Genomic DNA, 18,559 nt, shown 5'->3' on the forward strand with positions numbered 1-18,559 from the left:
AATGGTTTGAATATTTAAAAATGTCATTTTAAGTTCAATTAAGTACAAATTAGCAAAACTCATGTGTTTACACTACGGTAACTAGAAAAGACGAGTTGATGTGACTAAATTTCTTCTTTTTTTTAATTACCTGCTGTTTTGGCGTTTTTTCGACCCCAGCGTCTCAGATTCTCACTCATTTTCCTCCTGATTTTTCCCAACAGACAGATAATTAATCCTGATTTAACCCGTTTGTGGTTTTAATGTTGCGTCCGATTGAAGAAACAGTCGAGAAGCCGGCGGTCTACAGAACACACCTGGAGGTTTATTTATTGAGTGTTCAAACGAAACATTTAGTGACATCTCATTTAAAGAAGGGTTCCATCAGTTAATGCCTTGAATGCTAATTTATTCAGGTTTATTTATAATATAAATACAACACATTGATACAATCCATTTGGCTATATGAGCTCGTCTTCGAGGAAGCTCCGTTTTTCAAATACAGCAACACTAACGGACAAAAAACCATTTTCCTTAATTATCAAACACATTCAGAGAAACCTCCCTTTGAGTTAAAATGCACCAACATGTTATGATGCTACATGCCAAGTACACGATCCTATACATCAAAGTGCAATGTCACAATGGGTTAATGCTAGAATTCATAATTCAGTAAATCTACTAAACACTTTTATGATTATTTCATTCGGAGTGCTGCTGCTCTTCGTTCAGGACATGCGTGAGTGGATTTCACAACTTTTACCCCCAAAAACAGGACAAGGATTTAAAAAAAAAGGCACTTTCACATTCACACACACACACAGATGTGCATCCGAAAGCCCACGTCAGCACGACTCGACGCCACACTCGCAGCCGGTCCACATTCAGTGTGCTGTTCAAGTGTTTTTGTTTTTTTGTTGGTTTTCTTTTTTTTTTTTTGGGCGTTTTCACACGAGAGCCCCACCCTGTTAGCTTATTGTGAATTTAAGGTTAACTAGTGACTTCAGTGTAACAAGCAGGTAAACCTTTAGTTCCACACACACACACACACACACACTCACACACACACAGGAAGTGGCATGCTTTTTTTTGCACTCGTTTCCCCCCACCCCGACTCACACTCGCGTGTTCTGGCACTCAAGGCAGGCATGAATTATCTATCACTATTCTGGTGCTTCTGCACTTTACAAGGGAGCAGAACAAGGGCAGGCAGGCAGGACGCACTCACTCCGACACAAACAAACCAGAACAAAATCCCACCCCGTCCCAGAAAAAAAAGCTCAGGCCCTCCGACACTCGACCACCCTGTTAGAAGCTCCGGTCCGGGCGTGGGTTCCCCTCCCCAAAAATCCGAAAGAACACAAGAAGGCTGTTAAAAAGTCGACGTCGCTCGCCGAACATTCAATAGATGGCTGAACAGTCGGTAAATACTGGAAACATTCATTAAATAGCTGGAATAAATAAGTTCTGTGTCACTGAACCTCGAGAGGAGTTTCGTGTTTTTTTTTTTTTTGTTGTTTTTTTTTTTTGAGGTGCAAGTGAGCTTTTAGCAGCTGAACCGAGTGAGAAATAAAAAAATAAATTATAAACGCACGCTGTCGAAACCGTCGTCGCGTCCTCTTCCGTCAACCAATCGAGTCGTCGCAGACACAGCAGCCAATCGGGTCTAAGAAAAGCCTTCGCGGGGCGGCGGCCCGTCGTCACCACAGCACAGCCGACACTCACGTCACTGGAACTACACTTCACCGCAGCTGGACTACAACCCCCACGTCCGCCTGGGCCGCCGCCGTCCTCCTCTTCTTTTAGCTAACCTTTGATAAATGCTTCAATACATGGAGAAAGGAAACTCCTACACACCAAGAGATACACACCAACCTGACGACACATAAATATCATGGCATATCATATCATAGGTCATGTCATATATTATATTTTATTACTACATTAAAAGCCTTTTCCTCTTTCCTACCGTTTCTACCCTCATGTTGATTATAAACACTAAGCAGTACCCTGATCTCCTCTTCTGGCCCAGTTTTGGCCCGGGTAGGCCTGATTCGGCCTTCGATCGGCCTGGTTTGGCTCACATGGTGCAGGATTTGTCCAGCGGCGGGGGCAGAGGCGGGGTGCTGCTCTTGGGCGGGACCATGGGTTTGGGCCTCAGGGCGGGGGGCCGCAGCGGAGCCCCGATCCGGGCGGCCGCCACCGGCTTAAAGGAGCCCAGGGCGTCGGGGGACGGGTTGGCGGGTCGGGGAGGTCCGGGCGGAGGCCCGGGCAGCGGGCTGATGGGGCTCAGGGGGCTGAGGGGGCTCGGGGTGCCGGGCGTCCCGGGAGTACCGGGGGTCCCGGGGGTGCCGGGCGTACCCGGGGTGCTGGGGGTGCTGTGGGGACTCGGCGACTCGGACGAGCAGGCGGTGACGGGTCCGTTCTTCACCTGCTCCAGCGTGTCCAGAACCACGTCGGGGGCCGGCCGGCAGCCCTGCCGCTCCAGCTGCCGCAGCTCGCCCAGCGCCACCGTCACCGTCTCCTCGATGTCCTGCAGGACGACCAGAGAGAGAAGTCAGGTTCTAAAGTCTGAAGAACCCAGACAAGCATCAACCCTTCAGAGGGTTGAGATACTGATTGGTGGATATAAGAGGACCTTTAGTCTGTTTTTGGCTGTTTTTAAAAAGTTCTAGGTTCAGGTTGCAAATCAAAGTTAAACCAGATGAACCAAATACGACTCCTCATCAAACGAGGGTATAAAACAATCCAAATAATAAGTGGATTAATTATTGTAAAATACACAGAAGATGGAACATTTACAGAACTTATGATACTCAAACTATCACTCCAGCTCTCTCCTGATTGGTCAGAGGCTATAGTGGCTGTGTGGTGATGTCGCCTTCGCTGATTGGCTGGATGAAGTCACCTGATCCTGCCATTTCTAAAGGAAGTTACCATTTATGGTTCTTTGTCTGATAAAGGGTTAAGCCTCACAACAACAGTTTCTGGGTGTTTTTCCACATTTTTAATCAAAAAGTTCAACACAAAGAACCTCTTTTTGGGCGACATCATCCTCTCTGGAGCCAAAATATTTTCATACGATGATTTTTTTAGAACCTAAACATCCTTTTCACTGTTTCTCTACTGTTCCTTGCTGGATGTCAACAAACTGTAACATTTAGGAAGCAGTTTCTGGGTTTTTTTTGTGCTCTCGACTCATTTTTCACTGCAATGTAAAGTCCTGCACCTCTATGGATGCTATAAAGTTGCTCAGGTGTCGCAGCATTTCAACTATGGAGCGACATTTAGCCGTTTAGCCAGCGTGTCTGGTTTGGCATTTAGTGCTGCTGATTAAAAATAAACTAAACTGGCTCCAGTAGTTTATAATCTGAGTCTGTAACAGGCCTCAAAAGACAGTCAAATGTCACTGAAGACTTCCGATGTGGGCACAATTTACAGTTTTCTGAGCTTTTTATTTTCTATGATTAAGCCAGTAACAAACAAAATAGGAAAAATCTGTGAAGTAACATCAAATTGTTTGAAAAATAAAACCAGTTCTTACAGTGTACCAGCTCTGTTTTGGTCTCCACCACCTGCTGAGGTAAACTTCTGGCTCTTCAGCTGCTAAAGTTTACGTTTCAAAACAGTTTACAGGCCATGAAACCATATTTAAGACACAAATTCACTGTTTGAATCCTGTTATTTACTCTGTAGTTTAAAAATTTGATTAGGCAGCAGTACAAATTTAGTTTTTTCAGATCTCGCTCTGACATGCTTGTGGAGACACAAACTATGTGTGTTTAAAACTTTTCTCTTATCTGTGAAGCCTCGAATTGTTCGATAAAACCTCACAGTTGTGGAGCTGCAACCTGAATTATTATTATTATTGCATTAGTTGTGTTTCAGTAATCTTATTGTGTAGTCGTACCTGAGCCAGCGTGTCCGGGTCGAGCGCCCGGGACCGGTGGTTGTCGCTGAAGCCGTGCTGCCCGCTGCTGGAGCGCCTGATGGGCGTGTCCTCCGGCCGTCGCAGCGAATCGTGTCGGCTCACCGTCATGGTGACGGCGGCGGAGCGGCGGCGGCGCTCGGGGCTGTCGAGGGGCGGAGTCAGGCCCTGGCCCCGCCCCAGCAGCAGCTCCCGGGGGCTGAAGTGGCCGGTGACGGGCGGAGAGCTCCGCTCCATCACGTTGCCGTTACCGTGGTTGTCGTTGGAACGGCAGAGCGGACGACGGAACAGACCGTCGGTTCTCTTCCTCCTGTGACTGCAAACAGGAAGAACAAACAAACAGGAGTTAATTAAATCATTAACAGCCGAATAATCAATTATTTGTTTGCCAAAAAAACCCAGTTTAGTTTTTTAAATGTGAGACTTGAAGGTCCCATGTGGTGAAAATCAGTTTTTATTGTGTTTTGGATGTTTTACAAACTTGGATGAGTGAATTTTATCCAGTTTCTGGTTAGAAAGTGAGGAACCAATAGTCAGCTCAGACTGTGTAGCTCCGCCCCCTCACTGCCTCCAGGTGAACCAATCAGAATAAGAATCCGCCTCACAGTCCACCTGGTTTATTTACTCTCTAGAGCTGCTTGTGTTTAGTCTCTGAAATGTTTCAGCCGCCAGCAAAACACACCAGATGTTCTGCTGTCGGCTGTAAGAGTGAACACAAGAGTTTTCATGCACTGACAGCATCTGAGGAACTAAACAGCCAGTGGTTTACTGGTATTACTGGTGGTAATGTCAACAAAACAAGAGGAGAATTCTGCATGTTGCGCAGCTAATGTGGCTAACGTTAGCTCAGAGCTCTATGGAAACTTTGAGCGGGTTCCTGTGTGTTCAACCTGAACTTCTCTCCTGCTCTCTGTGCTCATTAAACTGCATTTTAACATCAGCTGAACTCACAATGAAGCTGCTCTCATTTACTGATTTTACAGTTTCTGTTGTCAGACAGCAGAACGAGGAGGAACCAGCGACTGAAACTCATCCAGATGACGTGTTAACCGGCTTCACTTCAGAGCTGAAATATGATTTTATCACATCGTCTGTTAAACTCAACAAATTCACTGAGAATTCACAGATATTTCCAAGTTAAATGATCCTCAGAAAGAAAGTTAGGAACATGTTTGTACCTGCACAGACACAGGGTGAGTCTTCTTCCTGAAGGGGGCGGAGTCAACTGCATTTAAAGCTACAGACACTGAAACAGCTCGTTTAGAATTAAACCAGGAACTATACCGTAATTATTAAATTAAACAACATTGTTGTATTGTGAGCTGATAAATGTAAAGACACATTCTGAGTACATATGAGACCTTCACTAGTCTGTTTACTAGTCTGTTGTCAGAGGGCACATTATGGGACCTTTAAATGCTTTTTCTTGTCTTATATTTGAATAAAGTGACCACGTTTCAGACAAATATGACATCTGAAAACAGCTTATTCCACTTTCTTACATTTGGTTTATTCTTATGATGTACTTCTTTTGAAAAAATCTTTGTTTTTGGAGAATTTACTGCTTCATCTTGTCCTAAATTCGAGTAAAATGATCCTTTACAGTGTTTGATTTTGAGGTCATTTCTTGGTGGTTTCCACATTTTTGTGCGACATAGTGTAAAGGTGACACACAGGTGTTACTATTTATGAATGTCAGACATAAAAATCTGTCATTTCTCTGCAGAATGAGAACTTTAATTTACTCCTTCCACCACTGCTGCTCCCCTGTATCTCCTCGCTACACTTGGATTTCCATCTCCAGGTCGGGTAAATACTGTGAGGAGTAAAAGTGTGAATCGTCTGGAGGCTGCAGACGGAGGAACCGGTCACATGAGAGCCAGCTGTGATAACGGCACGATGAGCTTGGCAGGTATTTTTAGAGGTGAGAGTTGGGTTTAACGTTGAGCTCATGACAACTGGAGGCGTCTTACCTGTTGTAGGTCTCCGGCGGCCGGATGTCGGTCGGGGAGCTCAGCTCGCTCCTGGACCGCTTGTCGTCGGTGCTGCTGCTTCCTCCGTCGCTGTCGGCCTTCTGGCTGAGCGTGTCGGACATGGCGTCGGCCCTGCAGACGGCGACACACTCTGAATCAGCGAGGCAACACGACACACACCATCCATCCATTAAGTGATCGATAGCCGCGGTTAGAGACTCGCTCAGTCCAATAAGGCTGTTAATCAACAAGGCGTTCAATCCAGTGAGCAACAAATCCAGCAGATCCACATCCATCAGTGCAGCCTGACGGCGGATCAAACACCTGCTTCATGGAGTTTCAACAGAACGTTTACACAAGGAATCAGGACTATTAACATTATTAGACTGTAGACATATGAAATATTATAAACCTGAAAACAAACACTTGATGTAAACATGAAATTCAGTGTGTAGAGACATGATAAATATAAATAATAACTGTAAAAATTAAAAAGCTGCTTTTGTAGCTGCAGCAAACAAGCAGAAATAGTTGCAGAATTTTTTCTATAATTTCCATAATGACCTTATAAAATGTAGTTGTACATGTTTCACTTATATGAAGCACCAAATAATATAAAACTAATAATAATAATAAAAAAATACATTTAAATTTAAAAAAAAGCCTGACTGGCTAAAATGAACCTAAATATTTGTAAAATATAAATAAATAGCAGCTGTTGTGCATAAAACAATCAATCTGTATGTGAAAATATTTTTGTAATTATTTGTCAGTATCTGGTTACATGTATATCATGCATTTCATGCTATTATGAAGACAGAAAACAAACAAAAAATATTAAATTGACAAAAAAGTAAAACTGAAATGATGAAAAAAGAAAATAGCAAATATTGTAAACATTTTTTCTAAAAACTTATGTGTGAAATTAATGTTTTAAAGACCAAATTATAAAGTAAAAAAAATAACAAAATGTTTTTAAAAAATATAGAACTGAAAATGAGAGAAGTGCTCTACTGACTGCCTTAATAAATTTGAAAAATTAAAAAAATGTTTGCCAATAAATTAAAAAAAAAGAAGCATGAATATACAAATATATTTATGTGAAATTTTTTTAAAAGAATAAAAATAAAAAATAAGAACACACAGTTCATAAAACCCAATTAAAAAAAAAAAAAAATATATATATAAAACTGAAATTAAGAAAAAAAAGAGCATGACTTGCTAATAAAATAATAATAAAAAAAATTAATCTTTTCCACATGCAACAAATAAATAAAATTAAAATTAGGCACAGTTTTTAAAACCTAACAATAAAAAATGTAAAATATAGAATTAAAATTTAGAAAAAAAGTGTAGAAATTAAAATATTTGCTACTAAAATAAAACCCTACATGTCAGTACATCTTATTTGTGTGAATACTTGGAGTACTATCAGAACGTGCTGTGGCTATTTTTACTTCCGAGTACTTGTTGGGTGCCTGATGTGTACAAACCATCTGGGGCTGTGCACTCGCCTGTCCTTCACCACGATGTACTGATGAGGCACCAGGCCGTGGCTGCCGTTGTGTCGGCCCTCCCACCAGTCATGTGACGCCCGCTGGAAGAGCTGCAGTGACGCGCCCTTCTTAAAGGAGAGCTCGCGGCCCGACCGGCCCACGTAGTCGAACCTCGCCACCGCCTCCACGGCTTCGCCCTCTGCCGGGGTGGGGGGGGGGGGGGGAGACAGAAAGAGGGAGGTGAGGAAAAGGAGGTGAACCTGAACCTGACAGTCAGCTGAGGGGCTTTGTTCCGCCCACGGCTCCACCAATCGGGAGGCAGCATTAACACGTCTTTTCTATTAATTCAGATGGAGCGAGATGAGATGAGGGAGGCAGGGTGGGGTGTGGAGACGGAAGGGAGGAAGGGAGGGGAGGAGGAGGTGGTGGTGGTGGTGGTGGTCTCCATGGCTGCAGTTGCCGTAGCAACCCCTCTCCACCAGCATGGGAGAGGCTCGGCGGTGTGGGCGACCGTGTGGAGGTCAGGGGTCAGCGTACCCTCGTCGCTGGTCTGGGTCTCGGTGCCGGCGTCGGGCTCGGCCTCCTCCAACGCTCCCGGCTCGCTGAACGGACTCTCGCTGCAGGAGGAGGAAGAAGAAGAGGAAGAGGAGAGGCTCAGGCAGCGAATCACACCGACCATTCAATATGTGAACAAAAGAGGGAGGACGGAGGCACAGCGGGAGGCGAAGCTGCTCATCGGAGACGTCTGCAGCTACAGCGAGACTGAAGGCAGCGTTTCCAACCGGCTGCTTCGACGCCAAGAGGTGAAACTGAAACCTGGTCTTTTCAGAGTGGGACACGCCCAGCGCCTCGGACCAAAACCTCACATTTATAAAAAGTATTCACCTCCCTCTGAAGTTTTCCCCTTTTATTGCTCCTCAACACTGAATCCTGATCAGTTTAATTCAGCTTTTTAGATAAGGATTTACAATAAAGACTCTTTGATGTCAAAGTGAGATCCAGACCAACACCATAAATACCATCAGTGTTGGAAGACTCGTAGAAGTTTTAATTACAGAATTACCTGATTAGTACCTGATCCCGACATACTTGTTGGAGATAATGTACACCATGAAGCGTATGTAAACAGCGATATATTCAGGCACAGACGTACATATAAATAATGGTGCGTTCACTTGCTACTGGACGTACCATGTCTACAGAAGCCCCCTTTGGAAGCTTCCTCCGAATATTGATGCTTTCATGTCCAAGTGAAAACAGAAGACTACAGTCAAAGTCAAGCTTTATGGGAGAAAGTTCACATTAAATCTGGACTGTAGATAAACAGAAGGCATCTGAAGTCAACTGGAAGAAGGTTCTTTGGTCCGACGAGCCCAAAATTGAGCTTTTTGTCCATCAGACTAGACCGGATGTTTGGTGGACACCAAACACGGCACTTCATCACAAACAACACCATCCGTACTGTGAAGCACGGTGGTGGCAGCATCATGACGTGAAGCACGGCATGAAGCATGGTAGTGATATATTTCATGATATATATACATTTCATGATCATGATATATTTCTCAGCAGCAGCCCTGGAAGTTTTGCAAAAGTAGAGGGTAAAACGAATGCAGTAAAGTGTAGAGAAATCCTGGAGGACGACCTGATGCAGTCGGAAACAGAACTGCGACTTGGAGACGACTTGTTTTCCATCAAGACGAGTTGAAGCAAACAGCCAAAGCTCCACAGAAATGGTTTAAAGACAACAATGTTCTGGAGGCCCAGTCAGAGTCCAGTCTGAGAAGTTGTAGCTTTGCAGCAGTCCGACGTACCGTCATCACTGATGCGTTCTTGTCAAAAAGCGGAACAATATCAACCACAAACCAAAGCAATTAAAGGGGAAAACTCCTACGGGGAGTGAACGCTGTTTTTAGGCTCTGCAAATTTCATATTGACACACTTGTCAGCAAGCCACGACGAAAAACTGGGTATTTGTACGCAGACAAAGCTGATTTTCTCATGTTCAGTAGAAAGCAAATAATTGAGGCTGTCTTCTTGTCTGTCTTAGATTATGTTGATCTATAGAAACGCCTCTGCCTCCACTCTGAAAGCCTCCGATTCAGTTCAACACTCGGCTCCCAGACTCATTAGATGTGACAGCTACTCTACTCATCGCTGCTCTCGCTGAGAAAAAGTTGGCCGGCAGCAAGACGAGACAGACATCGGTTTATTTTTATTTATAAAGCACTGGACGGTAAGACGCCACCAAACATAGCTCCTCTGTTCAACTGTCATTACACAACTGGTTAGAGCGATTGGGCAGCACATGAAACACTGCTGTTAGCTTCTGTGCTACAAAATAGACGTTAAAACTTAACAAATGATGATTCCTCGAGATTTGAATAAAGGTTGAGTGAATGAAGGACTTTTGTGGGGTTGCACAAGATATCATTTCAGCACCAGTCTTTGCTATGTGAACTGAACAAAACCAAACTACTTTTTACTTTTTAAATCGCCAAAATGACCATTCATGAGCCAGAAAGTGTAAAGACAGAAAGAATAGTTTCCCAGAAAGTCCTCTGGAGACTCTGAAAGAAGGTTCTTTGGTCTGATGACACCAAAATTGAGCTTTTTGGACGAGACGCTAACAAACACAGCATATTATCACAAACACACCATGTCCACTGTGAAGCATGGCGGCGGCAGCATCATGATGCAGGGATGCTTCTCGGCATTGGGCATTTCCTATGACTGTCAGGCAAATTTGAAGAGACCTTTTGAAAAGCAGCAAATAATAAACTAGCGAGGCTGCAGAGTGTCATCAGCAGGTGGCGCTGTAGGCCACACTGCTACAACTAGCTGAGTAGAAGATTGTTTGAAGTTGTTTGTCAGCTCTTGAAAAACAACGAAACTTTGTCCATCGACAAGAGAAAACTTAAGACAAGTCTACAAACAATGCTTTCGGTTGTTTTTAATTGAGAAAGTTGTAATTGTTCTTTCATGCCAGCTGGTGTCGGCCATGTTTAATGATAAACGGATACGAAGGCAACAAAAGAAACAGCTCATCGGTCAAGTGAGGCAAATGTTTGTGACGTCAGAAATTATTTAGAAATCACCAATGAAAAAGTTTTTATCGAAAATGGCTAAAAGTCGCCCGAAGCAAGCAAAAATGACTGTTTACGAACTTTTCTAATTCTAACACCTCAAACATCAGCAAATTAACACGTTATGGAAACACGATCAGTGTTTGTTTCAAGTCTGTGTTCAAATGTGACAATTTTAAAGCAACCAGGGATGCACGATATACCGACGAGCACATCGGTATCGGCCGATATTACAGTTTTATTTCCGATATATCGGTATCGGTCCGATTAACAAATTCAGCCGACGTGAAAAAACGATGATTGACTAACATCAGCGCCTTCGTCTCTACGTCTGATAGATGTTTTTACTTAAATGGTCCTGGACTTAAATATGTTAAAATACGTTTTACGTCTGTAATAAAGAAGACTATGTAGTCTAATCTGGACTTCTTTTGAATAGTTTCCACGTTCTCACACTTACACTCATTTCTTGGTGTGAACAAATATTGAATATCGACATCGGTGATATCGGTATCAGATATCTTAATATCGGTATCGGCCAGAAATTTTAATATCGTGCATCACTGAAAACAACCAAAGTAAGAATTTTACCAAAAAAGCCCGGAACCAGGAGGTTAATCCTGATCTAAAACGTGAACCCTTTCAGCGACTGATGAGCTAACCGGTGGACGAGTCCTCACCAGTACTGGTCCCCAGTCATGCACTTCTCATAAACCGGGCCGGGCAGCTCCTTGGTGTCGGGGAAGATGTTGTCGTGGTTCAGGATCACCGTCTTGACGACCTCGTTGACGTGAGCCTGGCAGGCCACCTGGTCCAGGGTGTCCGGCGTCGGCAGCAGCGTCGGGCCGAACACGATGGCCAGGTTCCCGGCGTCCATCATGTTCTCGTCGCTGTACTGGGAGAGACTGAGGGAACAGGAGGAGAACGCTGAGGCCAAGTTTCACTGAGAGACCGACCAACTTCTCTAAAGTGAGGAAACTCTGAAAATGTCCTGCCACCAGGATCAGACGGTATCTATTATTAGGTAGGAAACGTCTCCCAGCAGGAATAGACGAACAGTTAAAGACGATATATGACACTTATGTAATGGAGGGACTGAATTTTAAATCATGGGAAGATGAATTAATAAGCATATGGCTTCGGTCGGACAGGAAGTCTTAAAGCAGACTTAAAAAATGGAGGAAAATGGGGGAGGAAGTTATATAACCACCAAATGTCTGTAATCACCCTCCTTCATGCTTGTATTTGAATGTAGGAACAGTGCTGTCTGTTTGGAAAATGTCAAATTTTACATGTGACGAGCTGCAATAAACAAATATAACAGCTGGCTGTAGTGTCCAGATCTCCTGCTTCATAAATATATTATCTGACTAAAATCTTCAATTAGGACGACAGAAATGTGTAAAATGATCAATTTACAGCTTTAAATCCACAAATGCTGATATGATCCATACATTACCTTCAAATTTAACACCATTTATGATGAAAAATAACATTTTTAAGCCATTTTGTTTCCTAAATTTTACCTTTTTAAGGATAATAGTAACAAAAGGCTAATTAAAAAACAGACTCAGTAGGATTCGTTTCACTCTTTATCCCTCTAAAAGCTGCCAGTGGGTTTGAAAGACATGTTATGTTGAAAACAAGCCCCAGAAACTATAAAAACAGAACTAATTGTCAGAACATTACAACAGCCTTTGAACCATTTATGCAAAAAAAATCCAAAAATTCACAAAATTTAAGCTTAAAATTCAAAATCTATTTTGCTTGAACCAGATACTGTAAAAAATCAAAACCAAAACCCAAAAATTTACCAAATTTAAGCCTAAAATTTTGATATTTTTTCATCAAAATCTATTTGCTGGAACCAGATGCTGTAAAAAAAACAGAAAAAATTGCTTAAATCAACAATAATTGCAGTTTTCTCCCAATTGTTGTAAAATAAATTCAGCTTTCTTTCTTGTCTCATTATAACTGCGTCCTGCTGCACACAAGACATTTCTGATTTCTGTTTCCATAAAGCTGCAGGACGTTTAAACTGTGAGTAAAAATGACACAGGAGCTAAAAACACCCACAAAGCGCTCCCTGTTTGGAGGTTAAAGTATAATTTTTGCAAGCAAAGGTAAAAAAAAAGATTTATGTAGTTATTTTATCAGTTAAATTTGTCTGCTATCGATTCATTCTGCTTTTATGTACAACTACAAAAACAGAATAACTGTAAAACAATAATTTTTTTAAACTTTTGTTTAATTAAATACAGATTTTCATAGTTATGCTGGTTTAAAAACTGTCTGTTATTCTGCTTTTCTCTTCTGCTTGCTGTAAAACAATTAAATTTTCTCGCCCGTTTACGACTCCTCATCGTTTAATTCTGCCAAATCACATTATTGCCTCCAAGTCTCAATAAAAGGTTTTTACGTTAAACTTGGGCCCTGATTCCTGCAGCTTCAGCGTGACCTGGGAGTGAAACGGCGACGGAAATATTTTCAGCGGGTTTAATAACGCCGAGGCTGAACGCCGCTAATAAAGCCGGCTGGTACATCACACCTGCACCTCACACTTCCTGCTCACACCTCCTGCCTCGCCATCCCTCGCCGCTCGCTCATGCTATATTTGTTTGAGAGGCTGCGGAAACAAAATGAGCTCAGTTTTATCATCTCTGCTCTGTGAGTGCGCACTTCACTACGAGAGGCCGTTAAAGCCACGTGAAGGGATCGTCGTTGTCATCATCATCATTACCGACGAGGGCCCGGCTGGGCGTAAGTGGACACTCACTGGTTGAGGAAGGCGAACAGGTAGCGCATCACCACCAACGTCGCCCTCGGGACGCCCAGCAGGATCTTCCGGATGCACTGCGCCCTCTCGTACATGTTTTCTATTCCTGCACACAAGAAGAAGAAACAAAAAAAAAAAGAATCACTGGGAGACGTGACGAGGTGTCTGTAACACTTCCCGAGCAGAAAGAGAAGCAGCCGGCTCCATGTCGGCGCCGACGAGGAGATGAGTTTCAGAAAGACAAAGAGACACCGAGGCGAAACAAAAGGCGCAGAAAGCGAGAAGGGAAAGTGGAATGTGTGTGGGCTGAGCAGGCAGACAGGACGCAGGCTGTGCTTCACGGCAGCAGATGGAGGCAGCGCCAATGTTCCAGGTCGGACACAAGACTCGAGTGTTACGGCGACGAGTCTGGCTGCACAGACAGGCAGACGACTCCGGCATAACACTAGTAATTAGTCCGTAACCACGGCAACCAACGCTAATATTTGAGAAGTTAAACGCTCAGTCGGCCACATGAAGACAATGTTGTGATTGAAAAATTAACACGACCCTATAACAGCTCTTCGGATCAACTTTTGACAGTTTTGTAGCTGAATTTAGCTGTGTTTGCACATTTTGGCAAAGCGACTTCATTAAAAGTGTCCAAATCAGCCATTAGCAGTTCCTGTTTGCAGTTTACCCACGGACGTACAGACAACTGTCACTGCATCACTGTGGTACCAAAGAAAACCCAAAACTTTTTCAATTCGTTGGCAAGTTGTCAACTGTCTTTTGTGTATGATTCGTAACTTAATTCATAGGCATTTACTTGCAGGTGGTCCATAGAAATGTCTTAACTGTTTGCTGTCTTGGAAATGTTAAAAAATGTTACTGAAGGAGAAAATAAATCTCTTCAAGCTAAGAAATCATAGGCAGTTAGCAGCCTTGTTACTGAAAATAAGAAAAATAAAGCGCTTCAAGCTAGCAAGTTTGCTAACCATGAGCTCTGAAAACAGAAAAATTAAGCTCTCTGTAGCACAATCTGTTAAAAAAAGAGATAACACGCTTGTTAGTGGAAACAGGAAAATAAAGCTAACCAAGCTAACTGGCTTGCTAACCCAATGACAGGTAGTAAGCAAGGCTGTAACTGAAAACGGGAAAATGAATCTCCCCAAGCTAGCAAACTCGCTGACCATTAGCAAGCAGTTAGCAAGCTTGCTACAGACCACTGGAAAATAAAGCTCTCCAAGCTAATAAACCTGCTAACGGCTAGCATGTAGCTTGTTACTGAAATGGGGAAAATAAAACTCTCCAAGCCAACATGGTCAGTAACTGTTAGCAAGCAGTTAGCAAGGTTGTCCTGAAAACCCAGAAATATAGTCCCTCGAAGCAACCAAGTTTGCTAACAGTAAAGTAAACGGACAATAGTTTCATAAAAAGCGATAAAAGTTGTAAAATAAAGCTCTTCAAGATTAAAATTTTGCAAATCATTAGCAGGCTTGATAGCAAAAACGTGAGCCAACAAGTTTGCCAACAGTTAGTCAGTAAACTTGTTTTCTTGGTCAATAAGGAAGGACAAGTGCAGAGTTCTTCTGAAAGATGTATTTGCATAAATGGCACCTGTCTCCAAACCATCGCTCTTCTCTTTAATTTGTGTTTTGTAAATGATCCGGTTGTTTCTCAGACTAAATCTACACTAAGCTGAGTAAATTATTTGATTCTTTTTTCTCTCTACCTCGAGGAAGGTTTACCAAAACGGGCTATAAATTTAAAAACGTTGGTTTTGTGTTGTCGTATCTACAGAGAAACCTTAGCGTTTTGTTGTTTACTTGAACTAAACAATGCAGCAGAAGATGAAACACAACAACAACAATGGTCCATCTGCTTGTTGGAAACGATTAGAAGTAGTTGGCCCTCTGGTCGCTCTGTAATGGAATCCCATTTTATTAAAAAACCATATTGAACACCATCAGCGAACAGACTGCAGTACTCACGGACGCAGGAGATCAGGTCATTGAACCTGTCCTTGGGGAACAGCGGGTTCTCCAAACCCCTGAAGTAGAGCTTCAACACCCCGGCCACAGAGTTGATGTCGTGGTTGCTCTCCTCGTCGATCAACGGGTCGTTACCTGGACGACAGAAGGACGAAGAGTCAACTACATCCTCCCAACCAGATCATCGACCACATGGCCCTCAGGCGACCCTCCAGTTGACCTCTCACCTCTCTCAAAGGAGTTCTTGATGTCGTTGACCTCCACCTGCGATCCCGACACCCGGAAGATGCCTTGATGCTGAAGACCTGTTGGGGAGAGCAGAGAGGGCTGCTTCAGATTTTGATGTGGATTCTAGTATTGTGAAGTTCCCTGGTCTTATGGATGGTTGTGACAGATGTATCTTGGTAAACAAATAGTCTAACATCTGTATCATCAGCATCTGTTCGTGGCTGATGTCCATAAACAGTCTGAGAAAGGCCTCGGCCAAAAACATCCACGCAATAAACAATCTTTTTCACATACAGTAATTCTCAGTGTGCAGACTTTCTTGTTTGTTATAAGGCGGTGTGATAAAAATAAAACTCCAGGAAGGCCAGAGGAGCCGACGTCTATGTCAAACACAGAGACTGAGAGGTGGTGTTAAATGAAAGGCTGGCAGGATCTCTTCCTCATCTACGAGACGAGTCACCCACTCACTGAGCTCAGAGATTCAGTCAGCAAGCCCAGTAATACACACACCTACCTCAGCAACACACCGGATATCTAACCGACTTCGCTGGTCACAAGTCAAGTCGCTGCTATTTATATTGCAAATTTAAACCAACATGTTGACCCGAAGCACACAAAGAGATAATGAGCAACTCACCTGCATGTCATAAACAGTGTATATTTGAATGCTCCTTAGGAATGTGATTGACTAGCCTATGAATGCTAATCACTGGAAATGCTAGTTGCCAGCCTAAGGATGCTAGACAGTCATAGGGATGCTGGTAGCTAGTCAGGGAATTCAAGTGACTAGCCTAAAGATTCTAGTTGTTAGGGTAGGTCTATGAAAGATTAGCCTGGAAATGCCAGTCGCTAGCCTTGGACTGCTAGTGACTACCTTAGAAATGCTTGTGACTAGCTTAGGGATGCTAGCTGCTAGCCTAAATGATGAATGTAAATGATAAAGCCTAGAAATGCTAATTGGAATTGTAAGATGCTAGTGACTAAACTTTGGATGCCAGTGGCTACAATTCGTACCAAGACACTGGTATCCATAAACCAGCTGGCCAAGGAATGTTGGTGTCTAGCTGAGGAATGCTTGTGACTAGCCTAGAATACTAGTCACTAGCCTACAGATACTAGCCTGGGAATGCTAGTGACTGGTCTAAGAATGCTAATTTCTTGTCTAAGGATGCTAAGGATTCGCCCAAGAATGCTAATTGTAAGCCTAAAGACATGTCCAGCCTACAAATGCTAGTGAGCACCCAAGGAATACTTTCAGTTAGCCTATGGATGCTATTTGCTAGCCTAGGAATACTGTTCACTAGAAAATGGATACTCGTGACTAGCTTAGGAATGCTAGTGACTGGCCTAGGGAGGCTATTTTTTAGTCTAAGGATGCAAGGGACTAGCCAAAGAATGGTAGTTGTCAGCCTAAAGATGCTAATGTCCAGCCTAAGCTAGTGACTGAACCTGGAAAAAACCTGATGAAGCCACAGCAGCAAATCATTTCTGCTGAAATAATTTAATATTGACAAGTAAAACTCACCATGTAGGTTGATGTAGCGGATGCAGCTCTCCACAAGCAAGGGTATGGCTTTGGTTGAATCCTATAAATACAGTCAGATATTGGTATTTTAATAAAGCACAACATTGATTGATAGCATATTCAGATATCCATAAACATCAATCTGTCATAAATTACAAGGTATTTTTTTGCTTCATTTTGATAAATAAAGGTCAAATGAGACAGTCGTTCTCTATCCTGCCCTCCACTTGTCCACTGCATAGTCATCATATAGATTTAATAACAGCTGGAACAAGCTGATACTCTCAGTCCGAGAGGGATGGGAAGATTTTAATAAGGTTAAAGCTGCTTAACGGAAAAACTGTACATTAAAGAGGTAATGTTATGTTGTACTGATAGTCGGAGTGGAGCTATAGACAGGAAATGTGAGGACTGTGGGAGGTACGTAACAGAGATCTGCACCAACACTGAAATTATGTGGTACATTCCTGAATGCATAGAAAAATGTAGCATAAATTGTTTTATTATAATAAAAATACTGCTATTAATTTCATTTTTTACTTTTCTCATGTAGTTTTAGTTGTTAAAGATGTCATACCTAATGACAGGTACATATTGTTTGTACATTTTCAATGTGAAAGAGCCCCGCCCTGAACATTTTCAGCATTTTGAAACCCTAAGTAGCGTCTTTAGGTTGTATATATGAGCTGACAGGCAAAATTGAGGGAAAATCAAGCTCTATAAACACCTTTTTTGGCTTGTAAAGCTTAATTTACACACTTTCATCGCTATGTCGATGACACCGTGCTTTACACATCTACATCTCCCTTTCTTGTTTTGCCATTTTCAGCTATCTTTAGACAATAAACATGTAAAACTCCAGCTACTTTCCTAAACTAATTATTATTCAGGACACATTTGCCCTCAAACCAAGTCATGACTTTGGTTTTTTCATCAATTATACTGTATCTTACACATACAAATGATTTTCAGACTGAATTTTTGACATTGCAGTGCCCTCCTCGCAGATGTTTCCAATAAACTTTGCATTTGGCTCCAAAGCTGATCTGTGACGGTGTTTTCAGCTGTGTATCAGTAAAACAGGGATTCTTAAAGGTGGAAACTCCACTCATGACCATCACCTATCACCACAATCACGCAGACAAACAAGCCGAAGCCGGACTGAAGCGAAACTCTACCTGGTGCTTGCTATGGGAGTTCTTCCGCCCACGACTGCAATACAGAACGAAGAGACGAAGAGTCTCAGCTTCACAGAGCTCAAACTGAAGTAACACTTATTATTAAGAGAAAATGTGCACCACGACCTGAGATAACACCTTACCTGGTAGTCAGGAGTTCGGCTTTATATCCTGCAGGACAGAAAAAGACGAGGGGAAGCGTTACAGGAGAGAACCGCAGAGTAACGTCGGTATTACAAAATATAAGACAGAAGACCTCTTACCTTCTGCTAAGGCTTTCTTCAGTATGTCATGTTTGGCCTGGAGCTTGGAAATGAGATTGCTTCCCTCCAGATACTCGCGGAATTTCTGAAGATTAAAAAACAGGCAGACAGATGGAGGACATTAAGTTTTATTAGACTGAATTAACCACACAAA

At 42.7% G+C, this 18,559-nt stretch overlaps 1 protein-coding gene across 1 annotated transcript in view; it reads right to left on the bottom strand.

Annotated features, from left to right (window-relative positions):
* Nucleotides 1-2,059: 2,059 nt before the first annotated feature.
* LOC103364501 (SLIT-ROBO Rho GTPase-activating protein 1) overlaps nucleotides 2,060-18,559 on the bottom strand; it is a 42,826-nt gene continuing 26,326 nt past the window's right edge. The window contains exons 11-23 of the mRNA XM_008291646.1: nucleotides 18,406-18,490; nucleotides 18,286-18,313; nucleotides 18,143-18,176; nucleotides 16,965-17,025; nucleotides 15,439-15,516; nucleotides 15,212-15,346; nucleotides 13,239-13,344; nucleotides 11,143-11,367; nucleotides 7,914-7,993; nucleotides 7,374-7,575; nucleotides 5,881-6,012; nucleotides 3,890-4,223; nucleotides 2,060-2,512 (exon numbers count right to left, since the gene is read on the bottom strand). Of these exons, the coding sequence (XP_008289868.1) occupies nucleotides 2,060-2,512; nucleotides 3,890-4,223; nucleotides 5,881-6,012; nucleotides 7,374-7,575; nucleotides 7,914-7,993; nucleotides 11,143-11,367; nucleotides 13,239-13,344; nucleotides 15,212-15,346; nucleotides 15,439-15,516; nucleotides 16,965-17,025; nucleotides 18,143-18,176; nucleotides 18,286-18,313; nucleotides 18,406-18,490 (1,953 nt within the window). The remainder of the gene's footprint in view (nucleotides 2,513-3,889; nucleotides 4,224-5,880; nucleotides 6,013-7,373; nucleotides 7,576-7,913; nucleotides 7,994-11,142; nucleotides 11,368-13,238; nucleotides 13,345-15,211; nucleotides 15,347-15,438; nucleotides 15,517-16,964; nucleotides 17,026-18,142; nucleotides 18,177-18,285; nucleotides 18,314-18,405; nucleotides 18,491-18,559) is intronic.

The sequence above is a fragment of the Stegastes partitus genome, unplaced genomic scaffold, assembly GCF_000690725.1.
Source record: "Stegastes partitus isolate 25-593 unplaced genomic scaffold, Stegastes_partitus-1.0.2 Scaffold753, whole genome shotgun sequence".
Taxonomy (NCBI): domain Eukaryota; kingdom Metazoa; phylum Chordata; class Actinopteri; family Pomacentridae; genus Stegastes; species Stegastes partitus.